We start from the raw sequence: 22,268 nt of genomic DNA on the forward strand, positions 1-22,268 counted from the left end.
TCGGCCATAACTTCCATTTCTTTGTGATTTTTGCAAGTATTGTGCTCTGCACGACTTTTTGTTTGTTTTTCTCATCCCAGCATAACTCAAAAAGTACTGAATGGATTTAGATGAAATTTGGTGAAAAGGTGAGGCATGTGCCAAGGAACAAATGATTAGATTTTGATGCAAATCCGGATATCTATGTACATCCAGGATCCAGATATATACGTGGACCCAGGATCTTTTTTGGTTTTCCTAACGTATCTCAAAAAGTACTGAATGGATTTGGATGAAATTTGGTAGAAAAGTGGGTCATTGTCCAATGAATATTCAGTTAGATTTTGACACAAATCCGGATATGTATGTGGATCCAGGATCCAGATATGTATGCGGATCCAGGATTTTTATTTTATTTAATTTATTTTTTACTCTTCCCAACGTATCTCAAAAAGTATTGAAAGGATTTGGATGAAATTTGGTGGAAAGGTGAGCCATGGGCCAAGGAACAATTGTTTAGATTTTGATGCAAATCTGGATTTGTATGTACATCCAGGATCCAGATATATATATGCAGATCCAGGATTTGTTTTGCCTTTTCCTAACTTATCTCAAAAAGTACTGAATGGATTTGGATGCAATTTGGTGGAAAGGTGAGCCATGGGTCAAGGAACAATTGATTAGATTTTGATCCAAATCCGGATATGTGCATACATCCAGGATCCAGATATATATGCAGATCGAGGATTTTTTTTTTTTTTTGCCTTTTCCCAACACATCTTAAAAAATAATGAATGGATTTGGATGACATTTGCTGTACAGCTTTAGTATTATCCTAGGTTCAAGTGATTTCTGATTTTGATGTTGATAACATGTTGCTTGGTGGAGCAATGCCCTCTATCACATGCCCTTCTAGATGAAATTTATTATAAGTGAGACACAAATGTCAGACCTCAATCATGGAATTTCTCACATTTAAAACATTGTGTTTATTTTTAAGGGGCTCCTAGCTTTCCTAATTGCTTCATACCAACCATGATGGTCACCCTGAAGAAAATAAAGGGGGTAATTAAGTGACTACAATAAGCATATGGCAAAACGGATTCATGCTAAATATGAAAAGAATAGCCAAGTGAAATGAGCATATGTTCACAGGTCACAGTCAAACACACATTTGGTTTCCTAAATGCATAAGCATATGTAAAATAGACATAAATGTACACCCCCCCTTTTTTTTCCAAATGTTGGCTCTGTGGTTAAACGACGCACACCCATACACATTCGACAGCGACGCACATATGTCTCCGTTTGTAACGTGGAACATCTGGTCCGAACCTTGCTGTTTGATTTAGTTAAGCGACCATCAATCAAACTGTCAGGGTGTTGAGTGTGTTCGTGGGAGACAGAGACAAAAACAGAGGGGCCAAGTGTGCTATCACTGCGTGTGAGGAAAATATCTTTAAATCCCACTTTTCAGGGTTTATGTATGTTTAATGAGGCAGCACTAAAAGGAAGTGTTTTATATTGGATGTGTTCAGAGATGTTCAGTGCATATATAATGATTGTATGTGAGGTGTGTGTGGATGGTTTTTTTTGGCTGCATGGCTTTATTATCCTGGTGTGCTTCAAATGTCACCACAATAATGGCAGAAACATAATACGTGTGTGTGTGGCGTGGGATTGAGGTGGGTGGATTGGTGCTATGTGGATCGGAGCTGTCCCGCTGTGTGCTAGCAAAGTTGTACCATATTGTGTTCTTCATAATTCTTCACAGAATCAGAGTTTTCATTATTTTGTCACATCATTTTCCTTTCTCTCTCTCTCTCACACCCAGATGATCAATAGTCTGTGTCATATTGCATTAATTATTATAATCCCATTGTGCTGATGAGTCATACAATACCGCCTTGACTTAAATGACACAAAATCGATCTGTTTCACGCAGCAAGAAACGGATTTATGAGTGTGCTGTGGTCTCTAACTTGGACTTTGTAAGAAAGGTCTGACAAACTCACCATATCATGGGTTAACGTATACGATTATGGGGTATTATGGGTACTGATATCATTTTTAAAATTCTGAATCTAATAAAATACATTTAACTATTTAAGAAATGTCTTTTTTTTAATATGGTTTCTTTTACATGGTGGCATTTTGCTCTTCCATGTGTAGCACATACACAAAATGTGGTTAACTAGCATAAATGCTAAATCTATGATTTGTGTCACAGGGTTGTATGTTTGACGTGACCTCATCACTCAGTGTCACAATATTACCAGTAGAGAACATGCTGTACCTCCTGCAAGGTTCAGGAAATTTGAATGATCATAACATCATCTATTTCATACGGGTGAACGGGTTCAGGTGCCAGAGTTGAATGAATGTTGCGTGACATAAAAATGTACATGTTTTATAAAATATAATGGATGATTTGTGGAAAAAATTTCTAGAATGCGATATGAAATAGATTCATACGTGAGCCCAAAAATAAAAGTGTTTGAGAAGTATTTTAATGATTGTACTGTATTTCAAGGTAGTAGTTTTAGTGGTCTGTGACAGGCAGGTAGATGAGTGCTGTGGAGGTTTTATTCGTGTTTGAAGTTGTTTGTCTAAAACTTGCACATAGTTTGGGACACATCAATCGTAAATGTTATGTTTTTCATGATATCACCATTTATATCAGGAGAGAATAATGTAAATGACACAACCATCTCAGTACCACTACACTGACTATTGATAGTCCTTTATGTATAATGAAATTTGAATTTGTTCATTACAGAAACTTGTGTGTGTTTTTTAGGTATGAGTGTCAGAGGAGAACTCCATGGCTCTGAGGTGTGTCAGACTGAGCCCTAGTAGCCATTCGGAGCAGAGGTCAATGGGGTCAAGGGGGGTCATGTGGGCAACACACCTACTCTTCCTCTTCGCCTTCTTCACACCTGCTACTTTGGGTAAGACATGCATATATATGTGTATGTGTGTGTGAGACAGAGCTGAGTGTGGAATTACGACACTGAGTGTCTCACCTCATTCATCAGTTTGTTAGTAACATTTTTGACGGTGAAACTGAACTAAAAATCCCTGTAAGACCTACAAAGCTGGGTTCACTAAAGCTGATTTTCTTCATACTCTTGTATGTACAATAATGTTGTTAATGCCATTCACCCTTAAATCAGCAAATATTCATGGTTCAACCAATTTTCATTAATGATGCCATAAAAGGCAAAGCTTGCAGAGCTGAAAACGATGAAATGATGACTTAACGGTGAAAGAGTGCATCTTAAGTCGGAGTGCGCGCCATGGTCCAATAATGCCACTCCAGCTCGTCAGCTACCACAGGCACACACCCATAGGGTGCCTTTTCTTTTGTCCAAGTTGAATGTCTAGGCTGAGTTGGTATCATTTGTAGAGTTCTTCTTTGAAGTCGTTAATATTGTGTGTAACTGAGAAAACTGCGTATAACATTGCATCAATTCATCGCAAATTATATGATTTCAAGCTGATCAGCTGAGATTCGAATTAAACTCCGGAGCTCTCGCAGGATATGAACGGATTTATAAAGCAATTAGATTTTCAAGAATGACGCCTTTCTTGTGCAAATTCTCTTGCAGCTATTTTTAAAATACTCGGATATGTCACTTGAGTGATTGTCGACTCATATAGGCCAAGTTTACATTAGACCGTATCTGTCTCATTTTCTTCGCGGATGCACTGTCCGTTTACATTAAAACGCCTGGAAACGCCGGGAAACAGGAATCCGCCAGGGTCCACGTATTCAATCCAGATCGTGTCGGGTCCGGTGCTGTGTAAACATTGAGAATACGCGGATACGCGGATATGCTGTGCTGAGCTCTAGCTGGCGTCGTCATTGGACAACGTCACTGTGACATCCACCTTCCTGATTCGCTGGCGTTGGTCATGTGACGCGACTGCTGAAAAACGGCGCGGACTTCCGCCTTGTATCACCTTTCATTAAAGAGTATAAAAGTATGAAAATACTGCAAATACTGATGCAAATACTGCCCATTGTGTAGTTATGATTGTCTTTAGGCTTGCCATCCTTCCACTTGTAAGTGGTAAGTGACGCGCATGCCCGACATGCACTGAGAGCACACACACAGCGGCTCAGTCCCAAATCACTGCTCATGCGCTCCACTCGCGCGCTCTGTGAGCTGCGCAGGGCCGGAGTGCGCACCCTCCAGAGCGCACTCGCTGTTCAGGGCGGAGTGATTTGGAGCGCAGGATGCCTGCGGAGCCGAGCGTATCCGTGTATTGGCGTTGCTATGTGCACGCGAATCGTGTATTGGCATTGCTGTGTGCACACTAATCGTTTTAAAAACGTTAATCTGATGATCCGCTGATACGGTCTAATGTAAACCCCACCATAGTCAGATCCAAAGTCCATTAAACTCTTTAGCCAAGTGTGGTACCTCGAAGAAGCACATCATTGTCCAACAAGTGACAGACGTTTGTTTTTTGATTGACTGAAAATAGCTGCCTGACACCAACTGGATGACATTTCAGGGCCAAGATCAGGTGTTAATTACTGAGTAGTCTCACGCCCATGGATGGTTCACTCAGAATCTTGTCACGTACCGGTACAGTATCTTTGGCTTTCCTCACCTCCATATTTCTGTGCACCAGTTTCAAAAACAATCTTCTGGATACTGAGATGGTGTTGAGAATTTCAAGGCAGGATACAGTGACTCGGGTTGCAAAACAACAGTGAGGTTTAAAGCTAGACTGCCTTTCAGAGTTTTCAAGTGTAGGTCATAAAACGAATTTTCCCTGACACCCAGTTATTTTTGTTTAGTGGACCAAAAGCTACCGAATTCGAATCACGGACTTCTAATTTTAGTTTTTTTAAAAAAAATAGAACAATTAATGAATTTAGGGCCTAAATTCGCTGCTATTTTTTCTGCTTCACCATGATGCAATTCAAGATACTATGTCATGCATCACGTGGTGGGCTTTCCCCGTTCATGCAAGGCATTGCGGGATACAAATTTGAAACAGGAGAGAAAAATGGAGGATGTGTGTGCGCGAATGAAACGTGAAAGACTGACTACAGTAATGGAAAGTGAGAAGAAAAGACGTTATGTTGCGCAGGAAAGGAAACGCAGGACCAAACTAATAAATATCGGCAGTCAGCGAGCACCTCGGTGTGATCAGCTGTTCGTTTAGTGACAGGATGATGTAACTGTCAGTGCACGGTCAAGGTAAACCTGTAGATGGCAGTAATGCAACACTGTGGATGCTAGCTGCCGTAAAACCCAAAAGAAAAAGAAGGTAAACCTGCGCATGCGCATACGGATTTCCTCTGTCTGCTTGAGTGCGCAAAGCGAGCCATTTCATGTACATTATTTGCTCAGGAATCCCCTCAAATTAAATAACTTCCCAACCACAGAATGGCCTGATATTTTGTGAGATATTGCAGAAATAAACATACTGTACATCGCAATGACCAAATTTCAGAGGGAACTAAATTTCACCAATTTTATGAAATCGAAAGGCTGTAGCTTTAAGGCATCTCAGCCTCTGACTTGCTCTATCTCCGGCTTGCAGGAATGTAGTAAAGTACATTGTATACAGGTTCTTGCTGTAGGGTATACATTTGTTGTAGCATTGTTTTCACATGGACTACGGATTTCTTTTACGAATGTCATTCAACTTTTCAAACATTGGGCTTGGTATTTAAAAGTCCAATAAAGTTTTATATATTTATTAGAGCCATAGAGCTTTTTTTTTATGATCGAACCTTCCACCAACAGAACACGAAGTCAAAACCTGACTAGTTTTTTAGTTACTGCATTTTAGATCACACACATTCAATTAAAGGCATCGGTCACATCACTTATAACTTGGATGGTGTTCAATATGGTTGAGAGCTGGTGAGTGTGAAGGCCATGGCATCTGGTTTACATAATTTTCATCCTCATCAAACCAATCATATTCCTTTTTGAATGTGGATAAGGGGCCATACCATAAATCTGGGGACCCGGGTTCGATTCCGACTCGAGGTCATTTCCCGATCCTTCCCCGTCTCTCTCTCCCGCTCATTTCCTGTCTCTACACTGTCCTATCCAATAAAGGTGAAAAAAGCTCCCCCCAAAAAATAGCTTTAAAGTTTCATCATAGAAATGTTTTTTGTTTTCTTTTGTTCTATTGTGTTTTGGTCCTGTGTGTATTTTGTGTGTGTATGGGTGTTCATGGGGAAAAAAGGAAAAAGAGCAACAAATGATGAAACATGTGCGTGTGAAAGATACGTGACATACTGTATGTATATACTGTATATATGTATACATTGCTCAAATAAAACATATTTGAAACAAGTTTCATCATAGGATAAGGTGGTCAGTCAGACCCTTTGTACTTTTATAGTGATATGTCATTGAAAAATATCTCATGCAGCATAAGACTGTTTGTTTTTCCCTTGAATTTTTTTTTTACCCATCTGTAAATACAACTGTAAATTGCCCAGAGGTGTGAATGTGAGTGTGAATGGTTGCTTGTCTGGGGAAGCCATGGCAGGCCTAGCAAGCTGGATGAAGCCTGCTCAGAGGCTGGCAACTGACAGGACAAATGGCCTACAGGGGTGAGGGTAAGTGAGTTAGTGAGCGTAACTACTACAATAGACCAATAATAATAATAATAATAATAATAATAATATACCTGCAAGTGGTGATAAAATGGCCCTTGTACCTCTGGTACTATCACCAGATTAACACAACATGACAATTTTAAAAGAGTTTATTGTTATCCCCCACTGGCCAAAAGGCCTGAAGTCCGTCCGTCAGTCCCAGGAAGGGTACTCACCTTCTAAAGAATTTCACAAAACTTGGCAGGATTGGCAGGGAGACAAGCCTGATACTAAAATCCCAACAGTCTGTTGGATGGTGATGTGTGGAGTTGCGACCCCATCACCTTTTTCTTTTTCGCATTGTAAAGTTACACGCTATGGAAAGTTCAAGAACAGCAAATCCTATACTTTCAGTTCCGGGAGTGGACAGGAACTTAGCAATGGAAGCTAGTGCTGGTCAGCCGACAGGAAGACCGTATGACGATGGTCCCCCAAATCCTCTGGGAAGGGGCTCATCCGATCCCAGCATTGCAAACAAGGCACTCTTGCGCTGCAGGAAAGCATACTTTATTTCATCCTTCAACGCATGCACTATTTGAGAAAACTCCAGAGCTATGGAGCTTGCACACCGTGCCAGTGTACTTGGTATTGAGATACTGGGAATCCAAGAGCATCGCATAGTCCACCAAGCTGAAGCTGAATTTTGATTCTCGAGTATAGAAGATCGTTACCTTGTCACTACATCAGCCTGGAGAAATGATGCACAGGCGGCAGTAGGAGGAGTAGCAAAGAAAGCCTTAAGCGATATTCGCTCATATTCCCAGCGAATTCTTCTCGCTGACTTTGCAGGCAATCCTGCAACCACCGTTATAGTGGTGTACTCACCGACAAATGTTTCAGACATCAGTGAGATCGAACAGTTTTACGACAAATTGCACAAAGCCATACATGACACCCCAGCTCACAACTTTCTCATCATTCTTGGGGATTTTAATGCAAGACTTGGTCCAGAGGATGTACATTTCCCATTCCACGATACCACAAATAGAAATGGCGAATTCCTTGCAGAACTTTTAGTAGAGCACAATCTCCTAGCTGCCAACGCAAACTTTAAAAAGCAGATGGGAAAAAGGTGGACTTTCCTTGACCGAGGCACCCAAGCAAGGCGCCAACTTGACTACATTATTGTGCGCAGAAAGTAGCGTAATAGTGTTCTCAACGCTGAAGCATATAACGCCCTTGAAGCCATGGGCTCGGACCACAGACTGGTCTCAATGAAGGTCCGATTAAGTCTCAGAGTGCCCAAACCCAACAACAAACGGGTCTCATACGACTGGAAACTTCTCGCAACAAGATTCGACCTTCAAGCGCAATACTCCATTGAAGTAAGAAATCGTTTCTCTCTCCTAGGGCCTGACACTGAGGACCCTACTGCGATCTACCAGAGATTTATAGATGCTAATGCTGCTGCAGCTGAAACTTGTATCCCTCGCAAGTCGACGCACCAACAACCGCGCCTATCCCTCCATCTCGACGTTGTAGAGGCTAGAGAAAAGATTGACAAGATTTTAGAGCAAAAGGATTTCCTCAACCCTGACGACCAAGAACAACAGGCAGAGGCCCTTGTCAACGCCAGGGGAACCCTATATACCGTAGCATCTATGATCGCCTGATGGCAGAAGACATCAACGAAAAGGTCAAAAGAATAGAGTTTGCAAGTAACAACTTGCAATACAGCACAGCATGGCAAGTCATTAACGAGATAAATGGCCGCAAGAAGATTAGCCTAACGTGTGTGATCGCGAAGATGTACAATTGGATGATATTGAATCGCATCAGAGACCCAATTGACCCCTTCCTCCAAGATAATCAAAATGGTTTCCATGAAAAAAGGACAACAGCTAGTCACATCCTTGCCCTGCGATGAATACTTGAGGAAGCATGAAAGAACAACCTCTCTGCTGTCGTTACCTTTGTAGACTTCAAGAAAGCCTTTGATTCTATCCATCGTGGAAGGATGATGAAGATCTTAAAGGCCTATGGTATTCCTCCCAACTTACTAAGAGCTATTGATGAGATGTACTCAGGTACTCGTGCGAAGGTTGTGACACCCGATGGGGAGACTGATGAGTTTGAAATCTGCGCTGGTGTGCTCCAGGGGGATACCTTAGCCCCATTCCTTTTTGTGATTGTCCTGGACTATGTTCTCCGAAAGGCCATAGGGGGTAAGGAGCAGGATTTGGGTTTTATGATCACACCTAGACGCTCACGTTGAATCCCAGGCAGAGTCATCACAGATCTGGACTTCACGGATGACATAACCTTACTGTCCAATGATTTCAATCAGGCACAGAGTCTCCTAGCACATGTTGAGGAAGAGTGCCTGCATGTTGGTCTCCATCTAAACGCCAAGAAGACTAAGGTACTGTCCTGCAACGTGTCATCGATACCTCTCACTACTAAGAGCGGGAATGACCTTGACAAAGTAGATGACTATAAGTATCTTGGCTGCTGGGTAAACTCAACAGAGCACGATATTAGATTCCGCAAGGCCCTTGCCTGGCAAGCTCTTAACAACATGAGCAAAGTCTGGAAGGCTAGTGTCTCCCAAGAGCTGAAACGTGGGCTTTTCGTTGCCACTGTCAAATCTGTGCTGCTGTACGGTTGCGAGTGCTGGTCGCTTACTTCCACTCTTGAGCGATCAATCGATGGGTCCTACACCCGGATGCTTCGGACAGCCCTAGATGTCCACTGGCAAGACCTGGTACCAAATGAGACCTTGTACAGCAATCTCCCAAGAGTTTCAGACAAAATTGCCTGGAGGCGTTTGGGATTAGCAGGCCACTGCTACAGACATGGCAACCTGGCTGGGGAGCTCATCCTGTGGGAGCCCCGACATGGGTGGAGAGGCAGGGGTAGACCGCCCTCTACCTTCGTTGACACCCTTAAGAGGGGTGTTGGTGCGGCCTCTACCACAGAGCTCGCCGACTGCATGGCTGACAGGCTGGATTGGCGCGCCAGGCGTGAGACACGGCTGCGGCCGCCGTGATGATGATGATGATGATGGCAGGATTCTTTTTTATATGTCAGTAATAAGCATATTGTAATTTCGTTAAATTTGGTCACATTTTACCAGAGCTACAGCCCTTGATTAACAAAATTATACTCTGACAATTTCATGAGTGTGTTTTCCTTCTGAAATCAACTCCTCTCACAATTTGTGGAGAAATTTAACAAAACTTGGCAAAAGGCATTGTTGCATGTCATCAGTATGCATATTGTAATTTCGTTAAATTCGGTCGCATTTTACCGGAGCTGTGGCCCTTGATTAACAACTTTATACTTGCACAATTTCATGAAGGTGTGCTCGCCTTCTGACATCAGCTCCTCTCATAATTTTTGGACGAATTTCTTGAAGCTTGGCAAAAGGCCTTGTTATATTGTGATAATACGCATATTGCAATTTAATTTGGTTTGTGAAAATTTTACCAGAGTTTTGACCCTTGATTAAATAACTTGTACTTTGACAATTTCATGAGGGTGTACGTTCTTCTGAAATCAACTCCTCTCACAATTTGTGGAGGAATTTCACCAAACTTGGCAAAAGACTGTGTTATATGACAGTTATATGCATATTGAAACTTTGTTTAATTTGGGCAAATTTTACCAAAGTTATGCTCTTGATTATTAACAAACTTTGGCAGTTTCATCAAGGTGTGCTTGCTTTCTGAAATCAACTTCCCTCACAATTTTTGGAGGAATTTCATTTAATTTGGCAAAAAGATTTTATCCCCCACTAGCTGAAAGGCCCAAAGGGGGATTATGTCGTGGCGATGTCCGTCTGTCCATCCCAGGAAGGGTACTGACCTTCTGAAATCAACTCCTCTCAATTCTTGGAGGAATTTCACGAAACTTGGCAGGATTCTTTATGTCGGCAATATGCATATTGCAATTTCGTTCAATTCAGTCGCATTTTACCAGAGTTATGGCCTAGTTACCAGTGGGGGATATTGCGCTCTCAGAGCACTCTTGTTAGTACGGATGCGAAATGCCTCCTGACATCAGAGAATTAGCACTACCACTAATGTTCTAACCACATAAACCAACATGGCGACCCTTGTCTGGAGTAGGGTTCAACTCCCTGCTATTCATGTGCGTCTTTAGCCAATATAGACATCAGTGTCATGATTCAAGATAAAACTACAAAAAAAGGAAAACCTGTTAACATATAAATCTCATTATGCTCAATGACTACGTACACTAACCCCTAATCTTTACACATCACCTGTTCATGTAACCTGCAAGAGAACCACAGCTCCATTATATACTGTGTAAACATGCATCAGACATTGCATTACAGACATTGCCTTTACTTTACATGTCTCTCTCATCTCATTATCTCTAGCCGCTTTATCCTGTTCTACAGGGTCGCAGGCAAGCTGGAGCCTATCCCAGCTGACTACGGGCGAAAGGCGGGGTACACCCTGGACAAGTCGCCAGGTCATCACAGGGCTGACACATAGACACAGACAACCATTCACACTCCCATTCACACCTACGGTCAATTTAGAGTCACCAGTTAACCTAACCTGCATGTCTTTGGACTGTGGGGGAAACCGGAGCACCCAGAGGAAACCCATGCGGACACGGGGAGAACATGCAAACTCCGCACAGAAAGGCCTTCGCCGGCCACAGGGCTCGAACCTGGACCTTCTTGCTGTGAGGCGACAGCGCTAACCACTACACCACCGTGCCACCCTACTTTACATGTGTGTACAAAAAAGTTTTAAACACTGGAGATATCAGTTTTTGTGTATCGACTACAAGGACACAGTTTGGTGTTAGTCATTTTGCTCAAATTCTCAACATTTTGTTCACTTTAAGCTTCATGAGGAAATGTGTAATAAACTAACACCCTTCTTGCATGCCACATCACACTGCATAAATTTTATCATTTTGCATATCAAAACTTTAGTTTCTCAGCTATGTTTTCATTGCACAGTTTAAGTTCTGTATGCATGTGATAAATGATCTGATCTTGCATGTATGGTTGCTTTAGATGTGTGTGGTAAATGACATGAGTTTTTAAACATTTGAAGTATCAGTTTTTGTGTATGGGAGACAGTTGTATATACTGTAGGCAGAACACAGTTTTGGTTTGTACTTCATAATGCTCAATGTCTAAATATTTAAACTTCATGAGCTGGTTTGTGATGCATTACTATCCCACTTGTGAAGAATATTAATCATTTCATATATAAACTGTTATAGATGCAATCCATATGAATTGTGTTGTTACCTGAATCATGGAAAATGTAAAGCTCGGGATATACAGTGTCTTGTAAAAGTATTCGTCCCCCTTGATGTTTGTCCTGTTTTGTTGCATTCCAAGCTGGAACTAAAATGGATTTTAATGGGGTTAAGACCATTTGATTTACACAACATGCCTACCACTTTAAAGGTACCTTTGTGTGTGTGTGTGACACAAATGATAATTAAGATGAAAAAACAGAAATCTGGAGTGTGCATAAGTATTCCCCCCTTTCGTATGAAACCCCTAAATAAGAGCTGGTCCAACCAATTCACTTCATAAGTCACATAATTAGTTAAGAGCCACCTGTGTGCAATCAAAGTATCACATGATCTGTCACATGATGTCTGTATCAATCAACCTGTTCTGGAAGGACCCTGACTCTGCAACACTACTAAGCAAGCAACATGAAAACCAAGGCGCCTCCAAACAGGTCAGAGACAAAGTTGTGGAGAAGTATAGATCAGGGTTGGGTTATAAAAAAAATCCAAAACTTTTAATATCCCAGAGAGCACCATTAAATCCATTATAGCAAAATGGAAAGAATATGGCACCACGACAAATCTGACAAGAGAAGGCCATCCACCAAAACTCACAGACCGGGCAAGGAGGGCATTAATCAGAGATGCAACAAAGACACCAAAGATAACACTGAAGGAGCTGCAAAGATCCACAGCGGAGAAGGGAGTATCTGTCCATAGGACTACTTTAAGTCGTACACTCCACAGAATGGGGCTTTATGGAAGAGTGGCCAGAAAAAAGTAATTGCTTAAGAAAACACATGGAAGAAGATTCTCTGGTCAGATGAGACTAAAATTGATCTTTTTGGCCATCATGGGAAATACCATGTGTGGCGCAAACCCAACACCCTGAGAACGCCATTCCTACAGTGAAGCATGGTGGTGGCAGCATCATGCTGTGGTGATATTTTTCATCTGCAGGCACAGGAAAGCTGGTCAGGATTGAAGGAAAGATAGATGGCACTAAATACAGGGCAATTCTGGAGGAAAACCTGTTTGAGTCTGCCAGAGGTTTGAGACTGGGACGAAGGTTCACATTCCAGCAGGACAATGACCCAAAACATACTGCTAAAACTACACTGGAGTAGTTTAAAGGGAAACATTTAAATGTCTTGGAATGGCCTAATCAAAGCCCAGACCTCAATCCATTTGAGAATCTGTGGCATAACTTGAAGATTGCTGTACACCAACGCAACCCATCTAACTTGAAGGAGTTGGAGCAGTTTTGGCTTGAGGAATGGGCAAAAATCCCAGTGGCTATGTGCTAAGCTAATAGAGACATATCCCAAGAAACTTGCAGCTGTAATTGCAGCAAAAGGTGGCTCTACAAAGTATTGACTTTGGGGGGGGGCAATACCTATGCACACTCCAGATTTCTGTTTTTTCATCTTAATTATTGTTTGTGTCACAGTAAAAGAACAATTTGCATCTTTAAAATTGTAGGCATGTTGTGTAAATCAAATGGTGCTAACTTCCCAAAAATCTATTTCAATTCCAGCTTGTAATGTGACAAAACTCCAAGGGGGATGCATACTATTGCAAGACACTGTATCAGGACATTTCATCAAGCTTCATCCCTGACAATCACTCAACTAACACCACAATTAACCAAGGTAATGAAATACAATGTGTGCTTCTCTTCACCCTCTTAGATCTAAGCCATGTATTCTGATTTTTTTTTTTTTTTTTTGTCCGCCTGGTCGCCTTGGGAAACGGGAAATGTTTCATTTCAGAGCTGCCGCAACACAAATGGCCAGTCAGAAACACAGCCTTTGATTGGTTGGCAGACTCATCATGGGACAGCTAACATTGTTAGTGAGATCCTCAGCTAGGTGCCATTAGTGAGCTTCATGGCTAGCACCTGTTACCAGCCTGGCGGCTAGTGCTGATAGCTAGCTTTAACTTATTCTGAGGAACAGCGTCAAAAGCACATCTGTCAAGTTTACAGGTTTAAAAGAGTTCATTTTTATTTACCTGGTGAATTAGACAGGTCAATTAGCAGCACTGCTGCTAACATGTTATAAACAGTGTGTTGTCACATAGGGTGACGATGTGACTTCTGGACCAACCCCCAAGCTACTCATTCATTGACTGGCTGAAATCCTGTTGGTCATCAAACTAATGAAGCATGAAAATATGTTGACAGGTACCTAAATTCACCCTGTCTCCATGGCTACACTGTTCAACATACAACCCCGATTCCAAAAAAGTTGGGACAAAATACAAATTGTAAATAAAAACGGAATGCAATGATGTGGAAGTTTCAAAATTCCATATTTTATTCAGAATAGAACATAGATGACATATCAAATGTTTAAACTGAGAAAATGCATCATTTAAAGAGAAAAATTAGGTGATTTTAAATTTCATGACGACAACACATCTCAAAAAAGTTGGGAAAAGGCCATGTTTCCCACTGTGAGACATCCCCTTTTCTCTTTATAACAGTCTGTAAACGTCTGGGGACTGAGGAGACAAGTTGCTCAAGTTTAGGGATAGGAATGTTAACCCATTCTTGTCTAATGTAGGATTCTAGTTGCTCAACTGTCAGGTCTTTTTTGTCGTATCTTCCGTTTTATGATGCGCCAAATGTTTTCTATGGGTGAAAGATCTGGACTGCAGGCTGGCCAGTTCAGTACCCGGACCCTTCTTCTACGCAGCCATGATGCTGTAATTGATGCAGTATGTGGTTTGGCATTGTCATGTTGGAAAATGCAAGGTCTTCCCTGAAAGAGACGTCGTCTGGATGGGAGCATATGTTGCTCTAGAACCTGGATATACCTTTCAGCATTGATGGTGTCTTTCCAGATGTGTAAGCTGCCCATGCCACATGCACTAATGCAACCCCATACCACCAAAGATGCAGGCTTCTGAATTGAGCGCTGATAACAACTTGGGTCGTCCTTCTCCTCTTTAGTCCGAATGACACGGCATCCCTGATTTCCATAAAGAACTTCAAATTTTGATTCGTCTGACCACAGAACAGTTTTCCACTTTGCCACAGTCCATTTTAAATGAGCCTTGGCCCAGAGAAGACGTTTGCGCTTCTGGATCATGTTTAGATACGGCTTCTTCTTTGAACTATAGAGTTTTAGCTGGCAACGGCGGATGGCACGGTGAATTGTGTTCACAGATAATGTTCTCTGGAAATATTCCTGAGCCCATTTTATGATTTCCAATACAGAAGCATGCCTGTATGTGATGCAGTGCCGTCTAAGTGCCTGAAGATCACGGGCACCCAGTATGGTTTTCCAGCCTTGATCCTTACGCACAGAGATTCTTCCAGATTCTCTGAATCTTTTGATGATATTATCCACTGTAGATGATGATATGTTCAAACTCTTTGCAATTTTACACTGTCGAACTCCTTTCTGATATTGCTCCACTATTTGTCAGCGCAGAATTAGGGGGATTGGTGATCCTCTTCCCATCTTTACTTCTGAGAGCCGCTGCCACTCCAAGATGCTCTTTTTATACCCAGTCATGTTAATGACCTATTGCCAATTGACCTAATGAGTTGCAATTTGGTCCTCCAGCTGTTCCTTTTTTGTACCTTTAACTTTTCCAGCCTCTTATTGCCCCGTCCCAACTTTTTTGAGATGTGTTGCTGTCATGAAATTTCAAATGAGCCAATATTTGGGATGAAATTTCAAAATATCTCACTTTCGACATTTGATATGCCGTCTTTGTTCTATTGTGAATACAATATCAGGTTTTGAGATTTGTAAATTATTGCATTATGTTTTTATTTACAATTTGTACTTTGTTCCAACTTTTTTGGAATCGGGGTTGTATTAAAAATTCCTCACAATATAAAATCAGGAGACCTGTGACTTCATCTACACCAAGTCTGACCTGAATCCGATGAACCATCTAGGAGGAGTATAACTGAGATCGGTGAAAAAGCCTCTCTTTCTCTTGCCAAATGGTGACACTCTTGGCATGTGGAGATCATCATAAACCTCATAACCAATAACCTGTAAAGTTTCAGCCCTATCAGGCAGTGCATAGAGAATTTGAGGCACTTCCTGTTTGCCTGGCGAGAAATATAAATTCCTTGTGTCACCATTTCAATGCCTTGTAATATATATAAAATCGCTTCACAATTTAATATCAGCAACATCTTGACATCATCTATACCAAATCTGACATGAATCTGATGAACTGCATTGGAAGAATATTTCAAAATGTGTCAAAATACACAAAATCCAAAATAACTCACTTCTTGTCGGGTGTGGCTAAAGCAATGTACAAATGTGTTTGTCTTAGGGAGACCCACATGTGTACCAAATTTGGTACATGTATGTGAAACCATATGCCAGGAACAAGACTCGATTTCAAATGATGACACCCGGGGACAAAGCTCTGTCCCTGAGTAACTGTCACAAGGACTGATATGTGTGCCAAATTTCATGAGTTTTTGCCCATGGGATTCACCTCAAAAATAGTCAAGTCTTGAAGGAAAAAAAATCCTTACGGCTCCAAAAGGGTTCTTGCGCCTCTGGCGCTTGGGCAGTAATGGAATAAAATCACCACCTATGCACAATTATAATTATTGTAAATCGATTGTGTAATATAGCATTAGTTGAAGCTAACATGACATGAAGTGTGTTTGAAAAACAAAGCAGCTTCATTTTTGTCTTTGCTGATTTATAAGTGGCTGCTTTAGAAGGCAAGACTTCAAGATGGCGGCGTGTACGGACGCAGTGGCCCCTCTCTCTCCGCGTTTAGTGTCTAAAAGTGTGTGTTCTAGTGTATACGTATGTTTGTGCTTTATGTCTACATACATGTGCGAGTAGTGTACTGACAATGTCGGTCACAAGATATTGTCGCCGCTGCCTTCTAGCTATAGGAGATATGACCAAACATCTTGTCTTGGACCAGAAAGTCATAGAGGAACTTTGAGGCCTGGGTCTTCTCCGCCGGACTACTACATCACTGGACTCGCCTGCTGTGTCTCACCCAGAGAGGAGGCACCGGAAGCAGTATGAGAGAAAACAGAAGCGTGGCAAGCGTGGAGGCATCTGGGCTAGGCTAGCCACTAGCCCGCACAGACCTGTGATACCATCCCTCATTCTGGCCAATGTACGCTCACTAAACAACAAAATAGACCACATAGAACTCATGAGATCTGTGCTACGTGATGTGAGGGGTTGCTGTGTTTTCATCTTTATGGAATCCTGGTTGAATAACAACGTCCCAGACTCTGCTATCCAGCTAGCTGGGCTAACATGCTACCGTGCTGACCAAGCCTTTATGGAAGGAGGCAAGACTCGCGGCAGGGGAGTGTGTTTACATCAGCGATGCTTGGTGCCGAAATGCTACTGTTGTGCACAAACACTGTTCTCCGCTGGCGGAGTTTATCATCATCAAGTGCCGACCCTTTTACCTACCAAGGGAGTTTACGTCGATTCTGCTCGTTGCTGTTTACATCCCTCCCACTGCTAACACTAACGTTAGGAGCGAGGCACTCAATGAATTCTACCAGGCCATCAGTGAACAACAGACAGCACATCCAGATGGATTCTTCATCATAGCAGGAGACTTCAATCATGCAGATTTAAAGGTTTTACTGCCCAAATTACATCAACATGTGGACTTTCCAATAAGAGGTGACAACTTACTGGACTTGGTGTACACAACCCACAAAGGAGCTTACAAGGCCTCCCCCCTCCTCCACCTGGGTCTCTCTGATCACATTACCATCATGCTGAGACCTGCAAATAGACCCAGAGTGAGAGCCATCAGACCAACACAAAAGGAGGTACGTGTGTGGCCATAGGGGGCCTCCTATGCTCTGAAAGACTGTTTTAGCACTACACACTGGGACATTTTCAAAGAAGCAGCCACTTACAATGACCACATAGACATAGAGGAATCCACTAAGGCCATCACAGCATACATCGCTAAATGCACTGATGATGTCACTCACTGCAAAACAATCACTGTTCATGCTAACCAGAAGCCTTGGCTGACAGGAGAGGTTCACAGGCTCCTGCGGGCTCAGGACACAGCCTTTAGGGCCGGTGACACCGCAGGTCTAGCAACAGCCAGAGTCAACCTGTCCCGCAGCATCAGGGAGGCAAAACGTCAGTACAGCAATAAAATATCTGGACACTTCAGCAACACATGAGATGCACAGTCTCTCTGGCGTGGCATTCAAACCCTCACAAACTACAAACCCCCACCACGGACTTGTGAGAGTGACATCAGGTTGCTAAACTGCCTAAATGATTTCTTTGGATGCTTTGAAACACAAAACAACACACCAGCACAGAAGACCACTCCTGCCCCGGATGAGCAGGCTGTCTGGCTCCAGCCAGCGTGGAGAGGACCCTCTCCAGGATCAACCTATGTAAGGCAGCTGGACCAGACAACGTGCTTGGTTGTGTTTTGAAGGACTGTGCCATGGAGCTCAAGGATGTCCTCGCTGACATCTTTAACATCTCCCTGAACCAAGCTGTTGTCCCCATGTGTTTCAAAGCTACAACCATATTACCAGTGCCAAAGAAGCCCCTCCCATCCAGCTATAACTACTATCGGCCCATAGCACTGACTTCCATCATCATGAAGTGCTTTGAGCGACTGGTCATGCAGAACATCAAGTCCATCCTCCCTCTCATGACCTGTTCCAGTTTGCATATAGGTCAAACAGGTCCATAGAGGATGCTATCTCCGCTGCTGTACACCCAGCCCTCACTCACCTGGACTCAAAGAACACCTATGTGCGAATGCTGTTCTTAGATTACAGTTCAGCATTCAACACAATCATTCCCCAGCAGCTAATACAAAAAACTTGGACATTTGGGACTCAACACCTCTCTTTGTAACTGGGTGTTGGACTTTCTTACAGGGAGGCCACAGAACGTTCGGGTCGGCAGTAACACCTCCAGGACCATCATGCTGAGCACAGGGGCCCCACAAGGGTGTGTGCTCAGCCCGCTGCTCTTCACCCTGCTGACCCATGACTGTGTACCAATCTATAGCATCTATCACTCCCGTCTCACCCGCAAAGCCATCAGGATCGCTGGTGACACCTCCCACCCTTCACACTCACTCTTCAGCCTCCTGCCCTCAGGGAAAACGTACTGGAGCCTCCGAGCCCGCTCCACAAGATTACTGAATAGCTTCATCTACCAGGCTGTCAGGATGCTGGACTCTGTCCACTACCTACCCCCTACCCCTGGTCTGTAGCACATTCATTCACACAAGAAACTCTCTCTCTCTCATCCATTTGCACATCACACTACAATCATTTGCATTACTGTTGTATCTTTTGCTATTGCTCATTTGCATTACTGCTCATATACACCTCATAAGCTACTCTTCTAAGCACCTTCTCTGTTACGGATATTGTACTGTATTTGCCTTACTGCTATTTTGTACATTGATTTTAGAGTGTATTTTTACCTATATTATCTATATTTTATAAATATTTATATATATTGTTTTTTACAAGTAAGGTGAGAGAGAAACAGCATTTCAATTCTCCTATATGTCCTGGATATATAGTGAATTGACAGTAAAAAATCTTTGAATTTTGAATCTTGAATATGTACTGAAGTACGTGAAAGGAAACACTATGAAATGGTCTTTGAACGCAGCAGTGTGACCGTGTTGCCCCATGCCTGATGGGACTCAAGGGCTTCCTTCCTCTGAGTCCAGCGTAGGGTATGTGTCCTCTGCACACGGCATACAAGTTTTTTCAGCTCAACTTTTCTCTCTTGCCCCTTTTTGACCAACAGCAAATGGGTTCTTGAACTGGTTCTGTTCAGGATTTTTTGAACCTTGGTGCCAGCTAGTGAGCCAGCCCACCTTTTCACCAGTTTTGAACGGAACCATGAAAATCAAGGTTGGGTCATGAATGGAAGGTGTTGCACAAGTCACAACGAGTAAACAGTAGTAGCAAGATGGTGGAGCACATTGATTACCTGCGAGCTTTTGTACTGTTATTGCAGATCTTTGTTTTCGGTCCATTTTTTCTGAAGATGCATCCTTTTCCGTTGTGTTCCCCATTGCTGCACTCTGCTTCCTCTCCAAACTAATGACATGCCCAATGATGTCATCAGGGTTTGTGCTAGAAAATCAGGTATGTTTTTTGGTTTCAGCTGGGAACCAATTTTTCAGGTTCCGAACCAATTTATTTTTGATCGAAATGCTGCGAACGGTTCAAAATTTGATGCGTGAATCAGAACGGAACCCATTCCCTGTTGCTTCAAAAGGGATATCTGTGTTATCACTAAAGTTCTTGCCACTTGCTATCCGACGATCCCTTGCACGTTTTTTTTTTTATTTCCTCCCATTGGAAATAAACAGGACCGAAATTTCAGGTGATGCATTAGTATGCAGTGGAGACGAGCCATTGTGCTGTGCATTCCCTATTCTTTCATACATTGTAAAATAATTCTTTCTTTGTATGTTGGCTGTTTTTAGAACATGTCCAGCGGATAGATTCGTGCCACTGTAACGAACAAACGAAACCAGCAACAAAGTTCTGTCTTTGTCACATTTTTAATCTAAGTCTCACTGTCTGCCTACTGATCAACTAAAAGCCACCAATTCTTGGGTTTCAGTCACGTGACTTTTCTTAGCGATTTCGTGTCCTGTAAAACAGCAGGTGGCCTAGCAAACCAAGAAGAAAGAAGGAAACCTTTATTTTGTCACATGCACACTTCAAGCACAGTGAAATTCATCCTCTGCATTTAACCCATCTGAAGCAGTGAACACACGCATGCGCACACACACACCCACACCCAGAGCAGTGGGCAGCCACACCAGAGTGCCCGGGGAGCAGTCAGGGGTTAAGTACCTTGCTCAAGGGCACCTCAGCCCAAGGCCGCCCCACGTCAACCTAACTGCATGTCTTTGGATTGTGGGGGAAACCCACGCAGACACGGGGAGAACATGCAAACTCCACACAGAAAGACCCTTGCTGGCCACTGGGTTCAAACCCAGAACCTTCTTGCTGTGAGGCAACCGTGCGAACCACTACACCACCGTGCCGCCAAAACCGCTGCCGTAGTGCAAACAACTAGTGATAACTTATCAGAGTACGCTCGTAATCTAGAAGCCACTGCTTGCTTTAGGTATATTCAGGAGATTGCCATGTGCAGTGGAATAGACCCCTACAGTCTGGGAGGAAAAAAGGATTTGTCGGAAGATCTCAAAAACTCCCCTTCAGTTGAGTTCCTCGACATCTCAAACTATCTGGTGTTGCAGACATCCTTCTACACCGCAAAACAAATGAAAGCGTGGACCAGTATGGAGGCTTCCAACTTTTTTTATATGTGGCTGGGTAAAGGACCTCGGTATCAAGTCTCTGCCGAATGAATTCTGGGTTGTTTTTGCCTGTGTAAATATGTGTGGGTTTTTTTGTTTGTTTTTTTTAAAGCTTTTCGTTCGCGTCTTTACAACGAAGGGCTGCAAGTTGAAGTGTAAACAAACAACAGTTCGCTTGATTCTCACTTGTGTTGGCTCTTATCTCTCTGGTAAGTCATTTACAGAGATCATCAGAAACCCCTTTAAAGACCTGGATCTTAGTTAAACAAGACAGAGAAGTGATCACGACGCATTGTAACTGTACGGCTGGGTAAGAATTTTGTTGTGACCTTCATGCATATGGACTTTGTGAGGAGTAAACAAAGAAACAGCTGCGGACTTTAGCGCTTCGTGTCTAAAAAAAAAAAGTACAGTGAAATGACACATAGCAAGAAAAGTACTTGGAAAACACTAAGGACATAGCTGAGAGGGAAATACAAACCTTTCACGGAGTGATCACTACAAACTCGAGCATGCTTTGACTCGGCTCCCTTCGATTTCAGTGAGAGGTTCAAAAGCCACCTTTCTCGATGTCTTTTTGTGAAATCCTGTGTCCGTTCACCTTTTTTTATTCATTCACGGGGAACCCTGAAGAAACTTTTATCAGTTTCAAGGTTTGATTGATTCAAACAACCTAAAACAACACAAGCGTGAGGCATTTTTCATGTGAGCAATGCACCTTCTCTGTACAAACGCTTTGTCAACTGAGCTTTGGTCGACCACCAGCTAAAGTTTTGAATAACTAATGAGGTGGATGTGACATCACGTGAAACCCAAGAATAGGAGGACGGCACAGGATTACGAAAAACTCATATGGGAGGAGCAATGGACAAACATAAGTGAAGCATGCTAATGAACTGAAATAATATATTTACCAGTGTTGTAGTACTTGAGCTCGGTCTCAAGACCACTTTTTGAAGGTCTCGGTCTCGTCTCGGAATCAACCACATTTTTACTCAGTCTTGTCTCTGTCTCAGACATAGAAGACTCGGGATTTTATTTCAAGACCGGTCAAGACCACAACTGTGGGGATTTCACTAAATTGTCTGTGCACTGTCTG

At 42.6% G+C, this 22,268-nt stretch overlaps 1 protein-coding gene across 4 annotated transcripts in view; it reads left to right on the plus strand.

Annotated features, from left to right (window-relative positions):
• The window catches only part of adgrl3.1 (adhesion G protein-coupled receptor L3.1), a 433,939-nt gene that overhangs the window by 103,327 nt on the left and 308,344 nt on the right, over window positions 1-22,268 (plus strand). For all 4 annotated transcript variants that reach the window (XM_060916519.1, XM_060916521.1, XM_060916522.1 and 1 more), the window contains exon 2: window positions 2,780-2,930. In XM_060916519.1, coding sequence (XP_060772502.1) covers window positions 2,804-2,930 — 127 coding nt within the window. In that variant the 5' untranslated portion in view covers window positions 2,780-2,803. The remainder of the gene's footprint in view (window positions 1-2,779; window positions 2,931-22,268) is intronic.

The sequence above is a fragment of the Neoarius graeffei genome, chromosome 3 (genome assembly GCF_027579695.1).
Source record: "Neoarius graeffei isolate fNeoGra1 chromosome 3, fNeoGra1.pri, whole genome shotgun sequence".
NCBI classification, from domain to species: Eukaryota; Metazoa; Chordata; class Actinopteri; order Siluriformes; family Ariidae; genus Neoarius; species Neoarius graeffei.